Here is a 25,999-nt window from a genome sequence, read left to right as displayed (position 1 = left end):
GGGAATTCATTTGTTTATGTCACAGATGAAGCGAACTGCTTGGATGTGTTTCAGTATGTGAAAGTGTGAAAATGGGACTGTAAGCCTCTCACCCCTTCAGTAGTTCCTGTGATCACGTGGAGGCCGTCGTAGGTGGACTTAATGTACATTCCCTGATAGACAGAAGGAAGAATGAAGCTTTATCAAATATTATAAGCTTCACCAAGCTTCACTCAAACATTTCTTGTAACCTTTTTTGAGAAGCCAAGAAATAGTTTTTAGTGGCAGCATGATTAATGTACCTACAACCTGAAAATGAGATAAGCGAAATGACATGGGAATTAAATGTATCTGACACATTAATTTAACAGCTGCAGCCATCTGTGCCTGGAAATACTTCAGCCACATTTAAATCCCTTGAAAAAATATTTTTTTACATGTGCTTCAAAAGGCTTTATATTGTTTTTATTAATTTATTTTTATTTTGTTTTACTCTTCCTTATGTGTAGCTCATTTGTGCCATATAATATACCTTTTAAACTTTTTAAATTTTTTTTAATCATCTACTTCATTTTTGTAAAGCACTTTGTAACTGTGTTAAAAAGAGTCTTGTAAATAAAGTTTATATTATCCTTATTATTATTATTATTATTATTATTATTGTTATTATTATTATTGTTGTTATTATTATTATTATTATTATTATTATTATTATTCTGATCTCTGACACTACTGATGGTATTTGAGTTGCATTATGGGTAATGTAGGCATCAAGACAATGAAGAAAGAATAAACCATCTCTGTTTTTGCTGCATGAGTTTTTATACTTTTTTCAAATACTTTTTTTCCACTCATTTTAAATTAATGGTATATTCTTTTAATTTTACATATTTTTCTCTTAGTATATTTGGTTGTTCTTAGTGTTGATGTGCATCTCACAGTGCCGTCTACTCCCATCATATTGGAGAGAAGACAGATATCTCTCCATTCAATGTCTCCAACACTCAACAACTAACACCAAAACAATCTAGATTGATGGTAAGAGGAAAACTGGGGACTGTTCCTTTAAATTAAGGTGAGGTCACGTCTAATCTTTGGCTAAATGTATGCAGAAGCTGCACATTGAGAACAGCCAACTTTTCTGAATAAGCATTAATTTGCTGCAGCTGATGTCATTTTAATTAGCAACAGTTGGCCAAAAAAAGCTGCTACCTACATATTTTCTATTGCTCTTCGCTGATTAAAAAAAAGTGAGACAGAAGATTTGTTATGAGATTTTTTAGCAGCAGAGCTTAACAAATCCTTTTTTTCCAGTTATTTTGCCAATCAGAAACCGGATCCAAATTGGAATCAGCTAATCTCTATGTGACACTGTTATAAGTCTCTCAATGTGTTGGAAATTTTAACTTGTAAAAGCAGGTTATGCAATAACACCATTAAAAGACACTAAATTACATCCAAAAACATAAAATGTGTTTCTTGTTTTTATTTAAAACTATTCATTACAAATCCAGAACTTTTGCTGGTTCTTTTTGTTTGGTTTTTTGGTTTTACTTTAATAAGAGGAAATGCTGTCTAAACCTTTTGTTCGTATAGTATTTAAACACTGGTAGATATTAAATTCTGCACAACTGCATTATATTTGGATGTTGAATCAAACTTATTTTTAGTTGTACTGCAGAGCCAAGGACACCAGGTTGACCTCCATATTACTGTTGGAAATGGAAGAGTAATCTTATAATCATGATAGTCTTATATTCTGACTATTGCAGTACATATACATTGTACATATACAAAGGTTTTGGTATTGTATTATTTCTAAGAAAAACAATCTCTTTAATTATAGGCTCCTTATCATACAATAAACTATGCAGGGATCCTTCAACTTGAAATAAGTTATATTTCAGACTTTTTTAATGCCACTCATAACGAAATTATTCAGGAGCAATTTTATAATAACAAAAAACTGACAAAAAAAAACATGGGATGAAATTAGGTACTTGGGGTTAGGAACAATTTTGCCCACATATTTATTGTAACATAAAAGTGACTTTTTTGTCTTGTAGTGGAGATGAGGGTAGAACAGAATTGGTGTTTGTTGGTGAGTTTTCTTGGCAGTTTGTGTTTTTCACTCTGCATACGTTGGACCCAATATCCTGATCTGCATCACACTAATCGGAAAGGCGTTCAGTAAATTGTCATTTTTTCAAATGTAGATGTTAACAATTATCTTGGAATTTTATAATGGAACGTGAGACAATTTAAAATTATTTAAATCCTCTCTCTTAGCATTTTAAAGACTTTTGGAAGATTGATCTAAGTCATTTAACACTAATAAAAGACTTATTTTAATATGAATCAATTCATGCCTTTTATGACTTTTTAGGGATTTGCAGGATCCCTGCTGGGGTTGTAATGATACATCGATCTGGATCAATGTATTGATTCAATAATTAACAATCCAATGCAAAGTAAAAACATAGATACATATTGCCGACTTTAAGATACAGCTTATATTTAAAATTAAATTTAAAAAAATAAAATTAGTATCTGTCTAAGTACACCTGCATCTTAAACATTCAAGCAGTGCTAGATGGGCAGCAGCAGGCAGACAATGGGAAGCAGCAAAGAGAAAAATCATCAGGATATTAATTGATATTGTCTTATATTGATCACAGGGCCCTAAACAGAATCTGGTCGAAATTGTATTGTGGCAGACTTCTGTGATAAATATATATTATATTATAGTAGGGGTGAATAACACCCCTACTTTAAACTCAAAAAATCACACACACACACACACACACACACACACACACACACACACACACACACACACACACACACACACACACACACACACACACACACACACACACACACACACACATACATGCGAACATGAATAATAGGGGACTATCTAAGTGTACTATCCAAGAGGGAACCTTTATTAGCAGTCATTTTAAAAATACAAAACTAGAATTGAAAATTTACTTTTGAGGTCTTCTTTCACAATATTACTGCAAATGTGATTTTTACAATTTTTAAAGAAATTGCCAAGAGGGGACCAGCTTGAGCAGCGCCTGCCTATCAAAGGGGGGACATCCATATACTGCAGTCAAACTGGTGTATCCTGGTTCTCTCACCTATAGAGTGCTTCTTTTTCACTAAAGCTTCATTTGTATCTTTAAAAATGGGTATGTAAACTTTATTGCTTGCAATATATCAACATTTTTGTGATAATAAATATTACAGAAATAATAATACTTGCCAAAGCAAAGTATATCTTTTAAAGAAGGCTCATAATCCTGTGAATTCAGTTTTATCTTACTATTTACTGTTAATAACTTTATTGTTGTCTTTGTTTTATATATGTATATATATATATATATATATATATATATATATATATGTCTATTTAGACCAGACAATTGTAACTACCAATGTATCACCAAAAATTCAGAAAAATAAATCTATAAACGAGTAACATTATACATAAAATGATCAGCAATATAATTACTTATTTTAATAAATAATATATTTATTTTAATTAATTAATCACTATAAAATGATTTAACACAAGTCTGTGACTAGACCTTAAAAAGCTGTTTGCTTCCAAAAAGAAAAGAAATCAAACTGTGACATGACAGTTGAGCTCAGGTCCAGAGAAGTCAGTATGGCGTTTCTGGATTTTGTTGAATCTGGCTTTCACTTAGCATAGTAGAGTCTTTAAATTGCATTTATAGATGCAGTGATGAACTGTGTTCACTGTCAGTGGTTTTCAGTGTCCCAGGCTCATTTTGTGATATCATGTTGGTATTTAATGCAGTGCAGCTTTATGGGTCAAAGGTCATGGCCATTCATTTTTGGTTTTTAGCCTTGTCCCTTTATGCAGAGATTTCTCAAGGTTCTCTAAATCTTTTTCATGTTATTATGGCAGATAGTTAATGGATTTGAACAGCAAATATCTTGTTTTGTAATGTATTCCTTTGTGTTCACAATAGTTTTCAGTGATGGATGAAACACCTGTGTTTGTTAGTGTATTTTAGCATTATCTAATCTAGACCCCCATTCAAAGATGTTTGTTTTTTTAATGACTACAGTCTGTAACATACTACACACACTGGCATGCAGCATTGTCACAGTGCACAGAGAGTGTGCGTGAAGTGAAAGGCACATAATAAATGTTGATAAGTTCACAATGACACTCAGCTTTACAGGACTTTACATTCCAGTATTGTAAACTGAAACTTTTCTTTAGCACTTAAAGTTTAACTGGTATGTTAGTGTTTTTGATGGCATTGAAATGGTGATGAGCCACCAACAACTCATCTCAAAACCATCACAACAGGATACACATTTATGAATGGGCCTTCATAAGTCGACTTCTGTTTGTACTCTTTGAACTTTGCACTCTAAAAAAAGAAAAAAAAGTCCACACCCATTTCCTTTTGTAAGAAAACTAAAAAAGGAGTTTTAAATTAAAATTATGTAACATCAAACTTTGACTTGACCTTTAAAATTGTTCAATTTCCAAAATACTTACTCTGGCCAGTTTTCACAAGTAGTGAATGTCAATCAAGTTTTCAATATACTTGTGTTCTCAGTCTGTACTTAAAGAAATGCAACTTTGTTTGTTGGTGCACATTACAGAAGAAGGTCCACCCTTGAGTAGGATATAATGACATGAGTCCACTGTTGGCTGGTACATAATGTCACAAGTTCCTTCTTAGATAGCACGGAGGATCGCTCACACTCAACCATGTAAAAGCACATACAAACATATTTAATAATACTTAGAAAAAAAATCTCATCTGAATAATGTTACATTTCTTCTTCAAATATGATTTGTTAGTATGTTTGTGTAACAGAATATAAAACTCAACTTTAGTGGCTGGCTTAACCTTTTTATGGCTTGATACTGTATTAATGGGAAATTATGCCCATTTCTAAAATACATACATATTATTTCTATGATCTAAGGCAGTCTAAAACATTAGTAAACATGGGCAACTCTGCCCATATCCAAAAACTGGAGTGCTTGTGATGTCATGTGATATAAAGTGTAGAGTTGCTCCATTGATATGAAATTGTGAAAGATTTTCTAGATGACACTGAGAACAGCCAAGAACAATGTTATAAATATATGGGAACATTTTCTGTTACAGAACTGACAACACCAATATAATAAAGTTCATTTGGGTTTAAGGGATAACAAACATTCTGTTGGTCCCCAAAATTAGGCTCTCTCGATGAGCAGAAGGGCAGCTCCAGACTTTATACTTCATGACATTACAAGTCTGAGACTTCTTTCTCTAGTGTCTAGATCAGAGATATCACACATACTGGCTGATCCCTTGGCCATGGAAAAACATACTGAATTCCTACTTTAGATGTTCACCTTTACAATGAAGGGTTTCCCAGAAAGGACCAAAAAACGATATAAAGGTCAGCAACAGTATTTGCTGATTAATCATAAAATAGATTTATTATCAGACTTTTACTGAAATTCCCATTAAGAGTTATTACAAGCACAGGATCTCTTTACAATGTATGTGCGTGTTTTCAATGTATATGCATAAGAATGCATTTTCTTTGTTGATCAACATTACAGAAAAAGGGCCACATATAGAATAAAGCGACGGTGGTCCCAAGTTGGCTGGTACATAATGACACAAGTTCCCTTTGGATAGAGACAGAGTGATATTCACACTCCACCATAGATTAATGAAAAGAAATAGAAAGGTGCATTTTGTAAAGAGAAAATATCTAATACAAAAATGTATCTATTCAGTAAAGCTTCTCATTGTTTAGTAAATTGGCACCAGAAATGTTGCCATTGTAGCTATTTAAAATAAAGGCTATAATGTGAACACAATTATAACTTGTCTTAGTATTCACTGTGACGTGACAGATGAGCTCAGGTCCGGGGAAGTTGGCAGTGTTTCTGGATTTTGTTGATATCTGGCTTTCACTTTGCATAGTTAAGTCTTAATTTGCATTTATAGATACAGTGATAAACTGTGTCCACTGTCAGTGGTTTTAGTGTCCCCGAGCTCATTTTAGATATCCTTCAGTCATGTTGGTATTTAATGCAGTGCAGCTTTATGGGTCAAAGGTCATGGCCATTCATTTTGGTTTTTAGCCTTGTCTCTTTTATGTATTTCTCAGGTTCTGAATATTTTCATACTATTATGATAGGTAATGGATTTGAACACCAAATATCTTGTTTTGTAATGTGTTCCATTGTGTTCAAAAATGAATAGTTTTTTAGTGATGGATGAAACACCTGTGTTTGTAAGTGTATTTTAGCATTATCTAATCTAGACCCCATTCAAAGATGTTTGTTTTTAATGACTACAGTCTATAACATATACTACACACACTGGCATGCAGCATTGTCACAGTGCACAAAGAGGTGTGCATGAAGTGAAAGGCACATAATAAATAATATAATAATGTCATAAGTTCACAATGTCACCAGCTTTACAGGACTTTAAATTCCAGTATTGTGAACTAAAACCTTTCTTTAGCACTTAAAGTTTAACTGGTATGTTAGTGTTTTTGATGGGCATTGAATGGTGATGAGCCACCAACACCTCATCTCAAAACCATCACAGCAGGATACACATCTGAATGGGCCTTCACTAGTTATCTTCTGTTGACCCCATTCAAAGAGGTTTGTGCAACCCAGAACTAAGTTTTTATTATTGTTATATCTATTTTTGGTTGTTTTTGATAACTATAGCTGGTAACACATAGAGTTGTAAATTAGTTGGCAAATACAGGGCTGGTATACAGCATTGTCACTGCACAGAGAGTGTGCATGAAGGCATGTGAGATTGCTAAAATAAGTTTACATTGACACTCAGCTTTACAGGTCTTTACATTTCCAGTGTTGTCAACTGAAACAACTCTTTAGCACTTAAAGTTTAACTAATGTTAATGTGTTTCTGATGGCCATTGTGTTAAAAAATTCAGACAAACAGAGGCCACTGAGAGCCAAGATGCCCTACTGCTTTAGAGGGGCCACTTTAATAAATAATTACCTTTCAATTATTTCAGTGATATTACATACATGTGGTTATTATGTCACTTCCCAGCAGATGTTTCTTCATGTGAAAACATGTTTAACTCCTTTTTTTGAATAGCTTGTAGTCAATTGTGCAATTGACGACAAATGTGGAATTCTGCTTGTATTTCTACTCTTTACAGTTTAACATTATCTTACCCAACATCCACTTGTTTAACACAGGAAAGAGGAAAAAGCCATGTTTCAGTCAGATACAACATCTAGGATATGAGAAGTAAGCAACCCTGAAGCCCAATGTGTAATGTCCTCACGACCATACAATCACCATCATCAGCTAGAAGAAACCATCCCCCTTTGCAGGGAATCAAGGCCTGACAGATTTTCACAGGCTGACTTGCAGAGAATCAAACCCTCACCCACTGCAGGTCACTCACTTCTCAGTGCAGCAGTCTCCACTGTTCAACACTCAAAGTTAGGATCTGAGAATCATATGGGTGCTGGTCACTCCACCTCTTCAGTGTAGAAGAAATTACATATTTTTGTCCACTTCATCAACTGAAGGCCAAGTAAATATAAAAATATATCTATAAAACTGTGTGTGAATGTAATAAAATATAAAACATTTAAAAGGGCCAAATTAGTTTTACTCCATACAATCAATAACCATTGACAACATTTTAACTATCTAAATAATGTTTGTAGATGTTACAGAGTATCTAATTCTGTAGTATTGTTTTACCTCTTTAGTTAAAACAGAACCTTTTATTATAATTAGAATAATGAAATGTAAACTTGAGGCAATAACCTGTGCAACATCAAAATGGTATGTCATGAAATAACAGATGTAATCATTAGGTAACTGAATATGTTCAACTACATAAATATCCATAATAGTACAAGTTTTGAAAAAAAAAACCAGTATTTAAAATGGGAATTAAAGTGGAGAATTGTATGCTCACTCCATACAATTTCAGGGTGTTCTTCCCAATAATCCAGGGATGTTGTACTAACCAAGATAAGCAGTGTGTGCTACTTGTTAAACCCAGGATGGGGAATAAGCCACGTTTCAGTCAGTCTAAATCAGATACAGCATCTTGATGAGAAGTTAGCAACCCCTTAGCTCAATCGTGTCATGTGCTAACGACCATCATCAGCTAGAAGAAACCATCCCCGACTGCAGGAAATCAAGGCCTGACAGATTTTCACAGACTCACTTGCATAGAGTCAAACCCCTCACTCACTGCAGGTCACTCACTTCTCAGTGGCAGCAGTCTCCACTGTTCAACATTCAAAGTTAGGATCTGAGAATCATATGGGTGCTGGTCACTCCACCTCTTCAGTGTAGAGGAAATATATATTTTGTCAGCTTCATCAACTGAAGGCTCATAAATCTAACAATATATCTATAACACCATGTGATTGCTTACTTAATAATGCAGAGCACCACTGAATCAAATGTTTAACATCTTAGAGAGATGAACAACAATTTTTTCACAAACAAATGAATATTTAACCTCCTTTAGGGATGCATTTCGCTCCATAAATGTGCTGGTAATTTTACATGTCAGTGTCATCTTTCCTAAGCTGGCTGTTAATAGACTGTTAATTTTACTTTTGTCAATACTACTTGATAACTAATAAATAAATTGCAACTACTGATGGTACGCTGATACACTGATACACTACTGATGGTATATTGTTAAACTGTTAAAAAATACCATGTAGTGGATCTTGACATATTATTTGGGAGGCCATTTTAAAGTTGCATTTGCTGTTTTAAATCTTACAGTCACTTAAAAAATGCTTTGTTTCTCAGCGCTGTTAAGCATGCATACACGCTGTTCCCATTATATGTTTTATAGGTTAGAAAACTATTTATTTTCATATATAAGTTCAAACTGATTTATGACCAAACCTTTTAAATTTATATCACTGCAGCTCAAATGAAAAGGGTTCAGGAGGTGAAAAATGGACTACATAAATTCAACATTACAGATCAATAACAAAACCTATGTTACAACACTACAATAATCCACCATGTTTTTCTTTGGCTCAATGTTGCATTCTGACATTTTATTTCTGTTTCCTGAATATGTTTAACATGATGATCAGACGTTAATTCACTCTTACTCTTTAGTTTTGTTTTACTCCTATAATTTGAAACCAAACCTTTTATTATGATTAGAACAATTAAATGTTAACTTGGCACAATAAACTATGTAACATCACAATGGTTTGCCATGAAATTATGTAATTATTAGGTGATTAAATATGTTCAAATATTTAACTATCCAGTAAAAAAAGTACAACTTTTGTATCAGTATTCAAGCTAGTGGGAATTTGAGTGGAGAATTATATGCCCAATCTGTAAACTTTTAGGATGTTCTTCCCAATAATCCAGAGATGTTGTACCAGCTAAAATAAGCACTGTGTGCCACTTGCTTAACCCAGGACAGGGACAGACCCATGTCTCAGGCAGTCAGAGTTGGATGTAACATTCTAGCTAATATAAATTAGCATCTCTGAAGCTTAATGTGGAATGGCCATTGACCATCGTCAACAACAAAGAAACCAACCCCACACTGCAGAGAATCAAGGCCTGGCACAGAGCTGCACACGCTGACCCCTCACCCTCTCCAAGTCACTCATTTCTCAGAGGCAACCTTAAAAGGCACATGGGTGCTGGACACTCCACTCAGTCAATGTGGAGGATTGTTTAATGCTTACATCATAAACTAAAAACCCTTTTAAGGAATTTGAAATTCTTCATATAACCAAAACTGTGTTGAATAATAATAAGTCCTCTGGTCACTGCAGCATGCACACACAGAGATGGCAAATCATTTAATCCAATACAAAATGAGTAGTCAGCCTCTGTTGTAAAGACACACAATCCATAAATGTGCTGGTAATTTTGCATGCCAGTACACCCATTTAAAAACTCCCTCAGTTCCTCTCCTACAACAGAAGACTTTAAAGGTCGTACACAGCAGACAATCCAATCCAAATCTCTCAGCGTTATTTTTTTATTTTACTTGAAAGTGAATCCTATTTTGATCCTAATTCTGCAGTTTTGTATTGTTGGCTGTTTTTATTTCTTTAGTTGTTTTAGTAGTTGTAGTTGTTTTGTTTTCTTGAGATCTAGTAATGTATATACAATTTTGTCTGTCTAATGCAGATATAATATTAATTTAAAACATTGGAGAAAACATAAAACAAAACAAAACAAAAACAAAACAAAACAAGAAGTGTCATTTTGTACAGGCCAAGAAGGGACAAAGTGTGGACTGACTTTCCTTTTTAGAATTTAAAGTTAAAGTACAGCCAAAAGTACAGCCAAAACCTATAGAATTTGAAATAGTTCATCTCAGCAGTTGAACAGAGGGTTTTCAGAGGTTAATCATTCCTCTAACTGACTTATCCTGTAACTGAGACAAACTGATTGCTCTACAAAACCTCCCATATTATAAATACCATTAAAGATTGCTCTAGTCATTTATATCATGATGGGTTGTCAATGTGTTTTCAACACAAGGTAAAAGGAGCACACTCTTAAACAGCAACTCAAAAACTTATTCAGGTGCACAATTCAAAAGCAAATGTACAAAAAACTAAAATGATATTTCTATCTCCAATTCCCTAAAAAATAAATAATTTTATTATTACATTTTGTAAGATTATTTTCTTTGAACAATAATGCATCTAACTTCTTTTTCCTATTCTTTGTCATTTATCCATGTTGAAATGGGAATGTCACTCTATACTATATATCTAAGATGGAACTTGTGTCATTATATACCAGCCAACAGTGGACTCATGTCACTTTATACAACTCAAGTGTGGACCTCTTTTCTGTAATGTGGAGCGACAACAAATTGATTCCTATAGATGGGCACACATACATTTGGATTTCAACCATAACAATAAATGCCAAATTAGCTGATTCCTGTGAATTCTGGGAGACCCTGCAATTTTGTCAAATCACTGCAACTATACAGAATTCTTAACTATTTAAACCGGTTAAAATCTGATTTTCACTGTCTCAAGCCCCAACTAATCCACTCAGTTCCTCAGTTGCCCTCTAAGTATTTCTGAGTGGCTCTGATGTTTACAAAGAAGACTTTGGACCAGCAAAGCTATTTTTAAATTATTTGCTTCATTTTATGCAAAATATTGGCTCTGAAAAGCATCATTCAATGATGATGAAACTTTATTCCTTTTTAAAAAAAAATAACATTTTTGTTTTAATATTCTTTTCCCAATAGAAAAAAAACTTTAAATCCTCAAAAATAAACCTAAAACTTGCATGGCATTTTTTTGCTTGTAAAACTGTTAAATGGAAGTTTTGAGTCCATCCATATTCTCAAGTGATGCTAGCCACGCAAGATGTATGCAGATGTGCCTGTGTTGCATCTGGCTGTCTACTGATCGATAATAACAATGTCACTGGCTCTGTCCTGCTATGTTCTCATCTCACATCATCCTGCCATGATCCAGATTGATGCAGGTATGCCAAAAGCACTGACAGAGGGAATGTATTTGAAAAGTTAACAATGAGAATGGACTGGGGTAGCCCCCTTTTTAAACACAGTGTCAAGCTATAAAATGGTAAAGACATCCACAACGGCTGAGCCTTTATATTCAGTTACAAAAATACATACTTACAGATCCTTTTAGAAGCAAAACAAAATTACATGATTTAGTTTAGATATATTTACAAGTAACTTGTCTCATTATGTACCAGCCAACTGTGGACCCCTGTTGCTTTATACTACACAAGTGTGGACCTCTTTCGCCTGTAGAGTAGATCAGCAAATAAAATGCATTCCTGTGATTATAGAGAAACAAAACATATGTACATTGTAAGATTGAGGAAATCTAGTGCTTCTAGTGCATCTAAAAACTCAAAGGGAGTTTTGGAGGACTGAGCTAATCTCAAGGTTAAGTTAAATTCTGATAATAAACTAATTTAAGCAATTCATTAAAATTAGTAAAGATCTTGCTGGTATTTTCTCTCCACATTTTCTTCCTACCATTATTATTATTATTATTATTATTATTATTATTATTATTGTTGTTGTTATTGTTATTTCTCCTTTCTTTAGATTTTAAAATATTTCCTTGCCCTCTGGGGAAGCCAGATTGTAAAACAGTGTCAAGCTAGATGGTTAAGCCATCCACTAAAACTGAGCCTTTATAGTTTGTTATAAAATATTAGTTATAATTATAATAATCACAGTCATTGTAATCATAGTTGAGGAATAATTTTTGAATTATTTAGGTGAGATTCTTTTTGTGTAAGTCTTATCTATCTCATTTTATTTATTCTTTACATGGTGGAGTGTGAACGTCACTCCATGCTATCCAAGAGGGAACTAATTGTCATTATGTACCAGCCAACAGTGGACTCATGTTGCATTATCCTATGTTTGGACATGTTTTCTATAATGTGCACCCACAAACAAATTACATTTCTAAGGAGTACAGACTGAGAGTGTATATTGAAGTATATTGAAAAACTGATTGACATTCAGTGCTCAGAAAACTGGTCAGTTCAGTATCGCTAGGACTGAACAACTTTTAAAGGTCTAGTCAAGGTCTGATGTTACATCATTTTACATAATTAAACCTAAAAAGAAAAAATCTTACTGCTGATCATTTTATGTAAAGGTTTATTCTGCTTGGATTATAGTTTTCTTGCTTTTTTTAAGGCTCTAAAATACTGATTTCTCTCCTGCCTTCTGGGGAGCCCTTTATTTTAATACAGTATAGAGCTTAAAACTTATGAAATCACCTAAAGCCAAGCCTTGAATTTTAATGCAAAGACTAATAACAAATCACGTTTCAGGAGACTGGTGTCTTTATTAACCCTATCATGCTATTTGTATCATATTTGATACATTACATTCTGTGGCCTTCATGTCACCCACATTAACATTACTAAAGCCTGTTTAACGGCCCATCTGCAGTCTGAAAGGCTGCTGGGGAGAGGAGTGTTAAAAGCGACGTGTGTGAATGGGTCGTTCAAATACCAGCTCCAACCAGGAGGGAGAGCTCTGAATATGGATATAAACACTCACACACACTTTGGTCCCTCTTGGCAAAAATCTGAAATTTCACCAGAGGCCATAATACATGATTTTATGATGATTTAGAGCATGTCCAAGTGGGGACTTAAAAATGTCCCTGTTGTTTTGCGTTGCCTGTTGGTGACTGTGTAACGATGAGTATGTTCCCTGTTATATATATGCGCGAGTGCACACACACACACACACACACACACACACACACACACACACACACACACACACACACACAGAGTCATTACCAGGCCTTCAGAGGGTTTAATGTTGGTGAGGTGAACCAGCTCGAGGTGGGCTGACTGAGAGACCAGTGGATCCGATGACACACACACAATGTGCTCACACACCTCCGACAGCGTCTTGCACTAACAGAGAAGAAGAAAGAAGGTTCAGCAGTGGTGCTTTATTAAGAAAACTGAGATGAAAACAAAAGAAAAACATAACGTGTAGCCACATAAACCTGCAGCTTTTGTTTCTTTATTAGAGGTTTTCTTCTTTGGATTTACTGAGAATATAAACACACTCTCCCTCCTAATCTAAATACAATAGCTCAGAATTAGAGGCTGCCATTATTAACACTGCTACGGTTTTATTACCGGTGCCTCTTAAAGGGTCAGTTCACCTAAATTACAAACAAAGAACAATTTTTCTCACTTTCCTTGAGTAGTGTTTAGCTGTGCAGTTTGTTTAGGTTTTCTATATTGAGGTGAAGTTAAATTGTTGGTGCCCACAGCATCAAAAGATCAGACAAACAGAAAGAGGACTTCACACAACATGGTGCCGACAGTTTTAGGGACCATTTCCCCACTAGAGAGCAGTTAGGATAAAAACAGCTGACAGCGTATTTCTGGATAATCCACAGCAACTGCTCCCAAACTTTTTCAAGAAGCATTTTCAAACAGCAGTGAACTCAACACTTTAACGTGACATTTTGCTGATTATTTTTTACCTAGCATGAATCTGGACAGCATCAGAGCTCTCTTGTCGTTCCCGGAGGAATCTCAGTCAGAGGCAGCAGACGTTTCACAGCAGACATTTCGACTTGTCGTAGCAGAAACAGAACAGGTGGAACTAATAACATTAACGATGGCGCCGTTCCAGCAATTACTGCAATTCAATGCAGCCATTAGTGATTGTATTAGTAACACCAGTGTTTGACAAGTCAAAATGACTACTGTGAAAATGGTCGATTAAACTTTAGCTGCCCCCAGTTCAGAAATCATTGATCCACAGTAACGTTCTGAGAATGGTACAATGCAACCAATGCAATGTTTTAGTAACATTTTCAGTGGCAAGTTTTCTTTATGTTCCAAGAATGTTCTAAAAATTAGGGTAACATTCTCTATAAACATAAAAAAAATGTTTAAAATGTTTTCTTTTTTTTTTTATTAATAGCATATCTCATTATATTAAATTTAATTTTTTTAAAAAATCGTCTGTAATCTCAGTCCTCACTAACATGTTGTAAATATTGCTTTGAAAATATTTTCCCTTTGTTCTCATGTAACATTGTAGGAACGCTTCATGAAAGAACATTATTTAACCTCTCAACTTCACCAACATCAATGTCTTCAAAATGTTGCAGTTATAATGTTATGTCTTACTCAGCATTTAACCTAACAGGAACATTATTTGAAATGATAAACATCCTTAAAACGCACATGAGATTATAATGTTTTCTACAAAACATGAATGCAACCAACGTTACACAGCACACTAATGAAAAATGAATACATTTTTGTCAACTTTCTTGATAAATAACAGTTAATTCTTTTGTGCACCATCCTTGCAGATCACCTTACCAGCTGAAGTTGGCAATGAGACTCCAGAAAGTTATTGTGTCTGGTTATTATTGGTGTGTTTTTAAAAATTGGACAAAGCCAGACAGTTGTTTTTGTCCTGCCTGCTGTCTTCATGCTAACTCAACATCTTAGCTGTTACTTCATATTTGACAGAATGACATCAATGTTTTCATCTAACTCTGCAAGAAAGCGACACCACATATTTCCCCAAAATGTCAAACTATTCTTTCAGAATACTACAAGATGTATCTCTGAGATTTACTCAAATACTACCTCCAGCTGGAGCCTGGGTTTCTGTGTTTGTGGAGTACTATGTGAGTGAGGGAATATGATTTTAAAAAAAAGAACAGGACACTTTGCATCAACACGGAGCAAGTAAGTGACAGCTGGCTGAGGAAGAAGGACTCACCACATGAAGGATTTTGTTCTCCGTCTCAAACACCGTACAGTCCTGGGGGAAAAGCAGAATTTAATGTAGCGCGAGCAGAACATCCTGTCTTGCAAATACTCAAAAAAAACACACACCCTCTAACTGCTCTGACTGGGCCTCATATTCCTGAACCCTACACCTGCACACTCCATACCCTCACAGAAAAAAAAAAACAAAAAAAACACATGCCCACGCAAACAGACACATTTATCTTTTATTTACACACATATCACTCAAACAAAAGACAGACTGCTGTAAGGACGTAAATAGCAAGGAATCGAGTCTTGCTTAAGGATGCAGCGAGTCTGAGACTGCTGCATCACACCCACACACACACACACACACCGTTCTTAGGGGGATATGACAACCATGGCAGAATAAGAGCTATCAGCCTTCAAAAAACACACATGCACACACACACACACAAACAATTACACACACCTGCTGTACAATGGTGGTGAGCTCCAGGCAGAGCTGAATGACATTATTTCGGGTTACTGAGTAGTCTGCCACTGCAGCAAAGGGAGACCTGGGAGGAACAGATAACACAGCAGTATGTCTTATAATGTTTCTGCTGCATTAGATAATGTACAGAGGAGACGGACAGGAGCATTGTTACAGAGACAGATAGTGTGCGCACATACGCGCACGAACACACACGCACGCACACACACACACACACACAGGCATACACATTTATAGGAAGGAGTTTTACAACTCATTCATGGGCGAAACTGTGACACGTGCTTTCTAAATCAGGTAAGTTGCGTTTTTAATTTAACTACAACATTAAGTAAAGTGAAAGAAAGCAAAATTATGTTAATGTCATTAGACTTTATTTTCTTTGTTTTTTGTTATGACAAGTTATAATAAACTAAATTGTGTGTTGTGTGTTTGTTACCAACTTAAGTTAATGAGATGTATCTCAGGTGACATAAATCATATGACACACTACGTTACATTGTTAAAATAATCTATCATTTTTTTGAGGTCTTATATGGGACACAAACACTGCTCTCTGGATGACAGTTCTGCGTTTGTTTGACCCATCCAACTCCCCTTCCAGTCCTACACTCACTAGCCCCTTTTGTCCGTCATATTTACTACGGCCACCAGAGGCCGCCACCCAACAAAAAAGCAATTGCTGGCTGTGACTGCTGCTTGTACAAACAACTTTTTTCGATCTAAATGTATATGTTAATAAAGATAATGAAAACGCTCATTTTCATGGTTACAAAAATCATTTGTCAGGGTCTTATCAAATGGAAGATAGCGCTCTTTCCGAAAGTGTTTTGGTTTTGTTTCCATCCTCATATAATAGTTATGAATGAATTGAAGTGAATCTTATCCTTTCTCTCTTCAAAACCAGGCTCCACTGACAAAAAAAAAAAAATTAAAGCAATTTTATGCCACTAAACACACAAGATGCTGGTGTACTGCTGCCTCCATCAGTTTATTTGTTTTGGTTTTTGTGTGACTTTGGTGTTTTAAAGGGTTAACTCTGACTACCAAGTCACACAATGAAACAAACTAACTAACAACCAAGGCAGTATACCAGCAGCTCCTGTGTTCAGCAAGGTAAAATGATTTAGATAAGTTTAACTTTTACATCAGTTCCCCATGGGAACCAGCTGTCTCTTTGGAAAGTACTGAGCACATGACTGAATAAATGAGACTTGGATTCTTCTGCAAGAGTTGTGTGAGAGTTTTTGAACAGATATTTTTATACTTTTTCTGTTGATAAACATGGACCCCAATTACTTCAATTCAATGACAATTCTCTCAAAGTTTTCTTCCTGAATTCAGCATAACACAGGGTGAGTAACTGATGTTCAAATGGTCATTTGGGGAGTGAAGAATTCCTTTAAAGTGGAGATTCAACTCATGTAATGTTCTTCCACAGAGAAAAAGGGGACACTGCTCCAGTAGTTGGATAAATTAAGCTGCCAGAGAGAAACAGGTAAATAGGCCACTCTGTTCAGAGAGCACCAATTTACACACCTCATACTGACTACTTGTCATTTCATTCAGGTTTAGGAAACAAACAAACAGCAAAAAGCCCAGTTTATGGTGCTGACTGAAACAAACAGTGTGAAAGAGTTGTTAGACCATTGTGGATTTTTAATGCTACTTTGCCATTGGCATCATCAATTCCCAAAGCCCTGCACATGTTTGTATGAATAGCAGAAATTCCACTGAAGTGGGAAAAAAGGGTATTCATAAAAACAAGTCTTTTTTTCATGAGAGAAGAGGGTCTTTAAAGCCTTTTCTGTGCCAACGCAATGTTTATAAATGAGGCCCTGGGCGTATCGTAACATAATAGACTGTTCAAGTGTGAACAAGGTGTTAACAATAAGCAACATGCTGCAGCTAACGTGCTGTTTATGACTGCATACATACTGTGATTAAATGTTTCTTGGCAATAAACACTGAGAGTTGTAGTTGACTATTCTTGTATCTTTGACTTTTTAATCAAGAAAGACAACGCCAGTCTGGAAAAGACAACTACAGTCTGCTACAGACAACTCCAGTATTTGAAAGACACCTGCAGTCTGCCACAAGCAACAACATGGATAAATCCCAGGAAAAGGGGTAATGTGTTGACCTCCCTCAGGTTTTCTCCATCTGCAGCCAGACCTTGATCATGCTCATGAGCAGATCCACCAGATGAAAAAGGAGAATCAAGATCAGGTAGATTACACGAGAGAATTCTTGAAGTCAAAAGAGATCTCATGAAGGAGAGGGACAATTTTTCTCAGAAGTTCACTAAGCTCTCAAACCAGCTGTGGAGCAAAATGGGTGAACTCCTGGTTCTCATGGCTGAGAAACAACAGAGCTGGGAGACATTGTTGAAAAAGATGGAGGGAGAGAAAGAACAACTGGAGGAGCTCTGTCTGGACATGAGGAGAAAAAAAGGTTTCTAGTTTCAAAGAGGCAGACAGAGCTGGAGAAAATAAAATGCAAAATGCATCAGAAGAAAGAAAAGGAAAAGAGCAAGAATGTTTTTTTGGAGCTGGATGTGAAATAACAAGAGGTGTGACAGTGACAGGAAGTTGGACGAGGCTGCAGGTTGTTCAACTCAGCTTGAACCACAGTAGCTCTTCCTCCCCCTTCATCCCTCAACCCTCCCCTTCCTCCTTCGTCCTCCTCACCCCCTCTCTTTATCCACCCTTCCTCCTTTCTCCCCTCCTCCCAACACCTCCCCTCCCATCCCCTTACATTCAGGGCAGCACAGTGGCTCAGTGGTCAGCACTGCAGCCTCACAGACACACCTCCTCCTGTCTCTGTGCGGAGTTTGTATGTCCTCCATGCGTCTGCAGGGATTTCTACTGGTGCTTAGGTTTCCTCCCACAATCAAAAGACATATACTTTAGGCCAACTGGAAGCTCTAAACTGAAATAAAATGTAAATAAAATTCAAGCAATCAAATAAGACTTGAATATGTCTGCCTCTCTGAATAAATAGTATAAATACATTTTTTATGACATTTTGGTGGCTTTAAAGGAGAAATACTGGTTTCTGTCATTAATATTGCCTATTGTAAAGGTCTCATTGATAACATTTTTATGTAAACAACTTTTTTTGAACTCATACATCCACACAGCTTTCAGAAAAAAATAATTCTATGAAATAATCAAGATTTTGATGAGTGCAGAACTTTCTGCCATTTGTAACAAGGCTTGTGACCCAATGGTTTAACAGTGTTGATATCACAGAAAATATATCAGTTTAGTCAGCAATCAAGACTCTTAGTTGTTGACAGTTAGTGTCAAATCAAGAGCATGTATTTAAAGTTGTGAAAGTAAAAGTCCTTAATGCAAAGAAATACTTTGTGTTTATTTTACCATTATATATAATATAATTAAATTGTTTAAATCAGGATTTACGGTGGAGCTGATTTTAAACTATTTTTTATAGCTGATTATTTTTTCTCATAAACTGACTGGTTATTTGTTTTGCAAAAAATATTAAAAATAGTGAGAAATGCACACATCACAATTATCCAAAGTGAGAACTTGCTTGCTTCGAAGTTGTTATTTTCAATTATTGGAATAATTAAACGAGAAAGCATCAAATCTTAACATTTGAACCATGCAATGTTTTTGCATGGAAACTAACTTCTTGCCTATTAATATAGTTGTAAATTTACTTTCTGTCAATTAAGTAATTGACAAACTGTTTCAGGTGTACTTGTTTGAACAGAATCAACGGCTGGGTAGTTTAATCTGTAAAAAAAAAACATCGCATTTTATAACCTTTTATACATTTTTTTGTCTGCAAAACTCTTAAAAAGTCTAATATTTTCTTTTGAAATAGTAAAGTAGGAGTGACATGGTAAGAAAACACATCAGTTAAGTAAAAGGTAAAAGTACTTAATCAGTTGAGTAAATGTAAGTAAGTTAAATCCCCTAAGTAACATGAAAAGAAAAGCAGAAGTACCTCAAATTTGTACTTAAATGCAATACTTGAGTCAATGCATCTCTAGCCAGAACAACAGTAGCACACACACACACACACACACACACACACACACACACACACACACACACACACACACACACACACACACACACACACACACACATAAAGATACACTCCATTACTTTGCGTCATTGTTCTAAAGACCCAGATTAAAATTCGGCCACAGCCTCTAGTGTATGCTGTTTCTGTGGTGTGTGTGTGTGATTTGGGTCATCAGTATTGAGGCTGTGTGCTATATATAAGCAGGACCTAAGGCTACACAGACTGTTTGCTAACCGTCAGGATCAAACGCTCCACCAACCCTCAGAAAACGCTCAGATGACGCCATGACGTCAGCTGTGTCCAATTGAGTGAGGTACAAGGCAAGTAAGGTACTTTAACCCTTTAACACCTGGATCAGCATCAGTTTTCTTGTGCTACGTTCAGATGCCTTTCACAAGCACCTAAACCTCTGAAACCTGAAAAAGTCGGTTTGATTTATTTTAAAAGCATGAGGGGAAAAAAGCATTGAGCAATGGCGAACGGCCCTAAAGAGCCAGCGTTTTTTTTTTATCTGTTCCAGACTACATACTATTATATTATTATTCCATTTCTACTAATATATGCCCCTAAATCCTACACTTGCTGCCTCTTTATGCTTTAGATTTCATGCTGTTTTTTTATGCTGTCTGAAAATGAACTTGTAACTCCAGCTGTTAAATAAATTCAGTGCAATGACAAATTAAACAAATCGTGTAAATTTTGAGTTGTAAAGTAGTAGAAAAATTAAGTAAAATAGAAACACTTAGGTAAAGTAGAAGTGTCTTAAAATTGTGCTTAAATAAAGCACTCAAGTAAATGCACTTTAGATTTCATCTCATTATTAATAATGGGCAGTAGTGATTCTCTCAATACCCTTTACCCCTATGCCCCATATTCTGATCTGAATTTAAAGTCTGCTCATTTACTACTTTGGTTAGAAAAAAAAGAACCACTACATTTTCACGCTATCAGCAAAATACATCACAGAAAAACTTGAGTAGTCTCTGTAGCCATGTTATTAATTCATAGGTAGGCACATTCAAATGTGCATATAAAGAGGAAGTGAGAGTTTAAAGAAACAAGAAACACTGCACATTTCAGTCATCGTGGAATGATAACATCACTCTTCTCCCCCAAAGCCTCCTGCACAAAGTGTCGATTTGATGTCACCGCAGAGAAAAAGGGAAAAGTAGATATATGTGAATGCATCAGAGGCGGGGAAAAAGGGCGATCTGTGCTGTTCTCATGCTGTTATGAAAAGGTTGCGAAATGTCCTCTCAAGTCATTAGAGAGAAAAACTGGAATGTGCTGTACATTTGCCGCCTGAACGCTGAACTGATGTTGCACTTTTCTCGCATCCCTGAGAGGTCTAATAACCAGCAATCAGAGGGAAGATGAAAGTTCACTTTTAACACGCTTCATGCTAATTTGCTGGTGGTGTTAACCTTCGAGGAGGGAGTCATCTTGTGGGTATTAATACAAGACAGACTGTAGAACAAACATGCTTTGAATCCTAACCTTTTATCCACATCTTTAGGGTGTATTAGTAAATTCAACACATCATCCAGCTCAAATTCAGCCTGCTTTACTCGCTCATTTGCTATTTCTAGGCACTAGAAATCAATTTAAGGAGATGAGATTTCACCGAAACAAAAGCTCTGGTGGCGTCATAAGCGTGTTAAATGTACTTGCGTGCCCTCACATGGCTGGAAAATGCCCTTTTCTTTCAGTTTTGCATGTGTAATATGCAGGATAAAACCATTAAAACGAGTATTTGACAATGTCCTAACACATAGATGTAGATGCCTCACAAATGAAGAACAGAGCATGAAGTGCCGGCCCTGCTGAGTCTATCACTTTCTCAATGTCGCTTTGCCATTTACAGTTGCATCATCGTGAGTGGGCGAACGTGCGTGTGCTTGCATAAGTGTGTGTCAGTACGTGTCTGTAAATGTGTGTGTTTTGTACAAAGTGTGTAGTTGTTTCTACGGGTCTGAGTGCGGACTTGGCTTTTGTGTGTGTCTAGATGGCCTAAGGACAGATGTGGGTGCCCGGCATTTCAAGAAGCCGACGTCAAAGACCTTTAGTTCTGTATCTGACGTGCGCATCGTGTGCAGGAGATCGTGTCAAGTCATGAATAAATGAAGTGACAGAGAGGAGAAGAGAATGGAGGAAGAGATGGAGAAACGGGGTGAGAAAAAAGGTCTGACATTATTTCTGTGGAGGAAAACATATTTCTCAAAAGATGTCAACAACCAGCAGCTGCAGAGAGAGTTTGTGTTCTGTAGACAGGAGCTTTAGTTGTACGAACAGAACAAAATAGAAAACTTCTGCGAGCGCTGGATCAAGACTTCAACAGAGGGCAGATTTATCGCTGCAGTTTCCATATTAAGGATCGTGCACATGAGGGCAGCAACCAAGAGGTAACCTCCGAGGGTGAAAAATGAAGCAATACCTACAGCTGATGACTGGAATGACATTATTTATGACATCTTTAAGATGGAAAGGATTACTTTTGCAATTAAATGAACACAAAAACATTGAATTCAGCTCATTTAAAAGAAGCTATACTCTGTATCTGCCATCACAGATTAATGAACCACTACAACGGAAAATACCTGTGTGGGTGTGAACGGCCTTTTTCATGGAAGACGTTTTGACACGATACAGTTGAAGAAGCACAGGTGTAAATGACTCATGATCACTGAAATCCAGTGCCACTGTTAAAGCTCTTATCAATGAAAAGTTTTTATCCTCCTGATGCAACAAAAGTAAAATCTGCATGAAAACTCATCATGTCTTGCAAGTAGTGAAACGAAGAGAGAATCTCTGAGACATCGACAGAGAGTCTGTAAACAGATTACCTGTCCAGCCAGGCTAGCAGGCTCTTGGCGGCGGTGATGAGGTCGACCACAGAGGTCAGCAGATCGTTGGGCAGCCGCCGCGAACTCCTGCTCTCTGATTGGCTGCTGCGGCGGCGGCCGGAAATGAAGTTCTGCAGGTTTTTGGCCGAGGCGCCGAGTTTATGAGCCAGAGTCCTGACGCTCTCCGTCTCCAGACCTGAGTTCTACACACACACAAGCACACACCAAAACACACCCACAGAGACATAAACAAAGATTAGCTCAACCTCCAGACACTGACCCACCATGAATACTAATTAGGAACTTATTTGTCAACATGTTTACCAGTTTTTTCTTCAGGAGTCTGGTGCATACTAATGGGTTACATTGAGTATTTGGTAGAGAGAGAGAGAGGGTCATAATACCAACTGCTGTTATTTAAAAAAAACACCTTAACTCTGTCATTTATTCATCTCGAATTTTCTTGACTTTGTTCAATTATTGAACAATTTACAAATAAAACATGACAGAGATTCAATGATAAAGAAAGAAGACAACAAACTCTTCAAGAAAGCACCATATTTACATGTCACAAACAAACAAATGTAACTTGTTTGACCTTTTAGATGAAAAAGAGAGCATGAAGGTGCACAACATTATGAGGTTTTGCATAAAGTTTGAAGGCTCTGCAAGTTGTCAGTCAGCATGTCAGGCAAACCCCACGTTTGATGAATGGTTGTGATTGACCAGTCTGGTGCAAAGCTGGAAATCTGTCTGAACAGGACGTGGACTAGATGCCAGAGTAAAGAACGATCAATGACGTTTGTTTGTGAGTGTTTCTACACTGTGGCATTGCTACTTTTACTTAAGCATAAGATCTGCTTCTTCCTCTACTGGTACTTATTTCAGTTTTATATCTCCCCATACTTCTATTTTGGTAAACACAACAATTTACATGTCTTACATAGTTTGAATAAGATTTAAAGTGCCATTTTGAAACTTTCTTCTAAGTTTGTGATTGCACCAACTCAAGATAGATGCAAGGATCCAATGCAGCACTGTGACAATTTACTTTGTGCAATCTATCACATTGTGCATTCAAGCAGGACACCAATACATTAACAGCTGCAGCAGTAAAGACGCTTAATGAGGATTCAGCGCTGCGTCGAAACTACAAAAACAAACACACACAAACTCACCAGAGCGCAGAGCAAGTCTACCGCCTCCAGAATGAGCTCCTGGTGTCCGATGCGAGAAACTCCCAGCTCCTCCAGCTCGGCGTGGCTAATCCTCAGCAGCCTCTCCCCGCACACACCTCCGCGCTCAAACACACACACATATTGCTGCAAGCAGTCGTCCAGACCTGGAGCAAACACACATAATACAAGGGTTACTCACAATAAATAGACTCAGATTTGTTGCAAAATGAGATCACGACCGCAGTAAATAAAGGGACTGAGAAAAAAATGAGATATTTGTTGCTGATGAAAATGTTTCTTCAATCATACTCCTTTGTAGTTTATACACAGTAAATTTCAAAAATCCTGGCCTGCAACCAAATTTTCAATATTTTGCCGTTTTGCTTTATTATCTGGATTCTTTATAATAAATCTACTCTGCAAAAACATTCAACAAGTCATTTCCTCTTTAATTTAACCCCCAAAACGTTTAAAAAAGTAACATATTTCAACCTGACGGTTCACCTTTTTCAAGAATCTTTTAAGGAAAATGTGTTTAAGAAAAATTCAAGCTGCTGTTTTTGAGTCAAGAAAAGACAATTTTTTTAAAATTGGAACAGCTGAGATAATCTCTAGTAAGTAGACAATAGTAAGTAAGTAAGTACAATAGTAAGATTTTTGTGATGTGTCAAGAAAATAAGACTTAAAACATGTTTTTGGCCGAACTGTGGGAGCAGAAACAAGCTGTGCACACTGACATATCATCACCTTTGAGCCTATATGACTAAATTGTTTAGCCAACAGTTGATTAATAACACATCCATCAGACAGAGCAATGTTAACATCATTTTAATTTTTTTCTTTAACTAGTTAAATGACCACAGTAAACAGTTTAATGTCCGTTCTACTCTTATTCTATTTCTACGGCTGAGATGAACTGCAGTCAAGTGATAATTATCTGTGGGCTCATCACCACAAGAAACCCTTTTTACATTAGACATAGTCGTTTGAGTCATCGCTAATTAAAAACTGATTGATTGGTGCAGCTTTAGGGACTCAATTACAGACAAAAATGACTTAAGGAACCAATTTTGCTGGAAACCGTGACGAAGCAGGAAAGAGCATAATTTGACAAGAACGGAAGGTCAAATAAGTTCAATCGAAGCTTATTTTTTAAGTGTTTAGTTTTTAGTAAGTATTTCTTTTGGACTGGTCTCCTGAAACAAGATTATGCTGTTATATTGTGGAAACACTGTTGGTTGAAGGTGTTTATAACTATTTTACTGCCTGTAAACGTATCTGTTGTTATGGCAATTATGAGAATACACAAGGTAGATACACACAGGAGGGGAATCTCATCCCAACGACATCGTCACTCTTCATGACCCGTCTACAGCTGAGACACTCTTCAAAACTCCCTGATCGATAATCGGACACATCGCTACTTTTAATTTATAGGATTGGGGCTGCACTCCAGCAGATTTCACTGCCACAATTCTCACCTCGGTTTCCCTCTTCAAAGTCAACCTATGGGGAGAATTTATTTTACTGCGAGACACAATTTCACTGCTGCTTATTCCAGTTTGTCTCAGATAATACAACAGCAGCTGCGTCATGTTTTTGAGACATTTCAGCTTGCTTGCAGTTTTGTAGATTTCAGCCGAACGCTGTTTCAAAGCCACAGTCGGATTCGGTAAAAGTAGAGACACCTGAGCACAACAAGAGGCATTGGAGGTCTTCTTTTGTTTTGTTTTCCCTTTTTTTTTTTACATAAGGCAAGAAACATTTTGTTCCCGTCCATTTACAAGCTAAATGTGTGACTTTGAGACCTGTTTCACCATGAAATGAGGGTAAACAGAAAGAGAAAAGAAACACAGACACTCTCTGTGTCCTTCTCCCGCAGCGCTGAAGGGACTGATAAAGATGATCAACAGTATTTGGACTTGTATCACAGCCAGAAAGTCTTACTACCCATAATAGCTCTCAGCATTACCTTAGAGGTCTACGCCGGAGTGTTTGCAATTTATTTTTTTGACGTTTCAGGCCCAGAAACAAATTGGTTTCCATTCATTTCTCCACAGCATGAAAATCAACTTGTAGACTTAAAACTTGAGTCGTGTAATCCGTCGAAGGGAACGTCTAGTCTGC

The 25,999-nt window shown here is 36.4% G+C and overlaps 1 protein-coding gene across 2 annotated transcripts in view; it reads right to left on the bottom strand.

Moving 5' to 3' along the window:
• The window catches only part of cnksr2a (connector enhancer of kinase suppressor of Ras 2a), a 102,995-nt gene that overhangs the window by 33,138 nt on the left and 43,858 nt on the right, over positions 1-25,999 (bottom strand). For both annotated transcript variants that reach the window (XM_088072061.1, XM_042510815.2), the window contains 6 exons: positions 23,873-24,036; positions 22,695-22,897; positions 15,769-15,856; positions 15,307-15,348; positions 13,341-13,460; positions 93-152 (listed from right to left, as the gene is read on the bottom strand). In XM_088072061.1, coding sequence (XP_087928187.1) covers positions 93-152; positions 13,341-13,460; positions 15,307-15,348; positions 15,769-15,856; positions 22,695-22,897; positions 23,873-24,036 — 677 coding nt within the window. The remainder of the gene's footprint in view (positions 1-92; positions 153-13,340; positions 13,461-15,306; positions 15,349-15,768; positions 15,857-22,694; positions 22,898-23,872; positions 24,037-25,999) is intronic.

The sequence above is a fragment of the Plectropomus leopardus genome, chromosome 21 (genome assembly GCF_026936395.1).
Source record: "Plectropomus leopardus strain MGB_pleo_1.0 chromosome 21, ASM2693639v1, whole genome shotgun sequence".
NCBI classification, from domain to species: Eukaryota; Metazoa; Chordata; class Actinopteri; order Perciformes; family Serranidae; genus Plectropomus; species Plectropomus leopardus.
The sequence above is the reverse complement of the archived record's forward strand: the minus strand, read 5'-3'. Positions and strand labels throughout refer to the sequence as shown.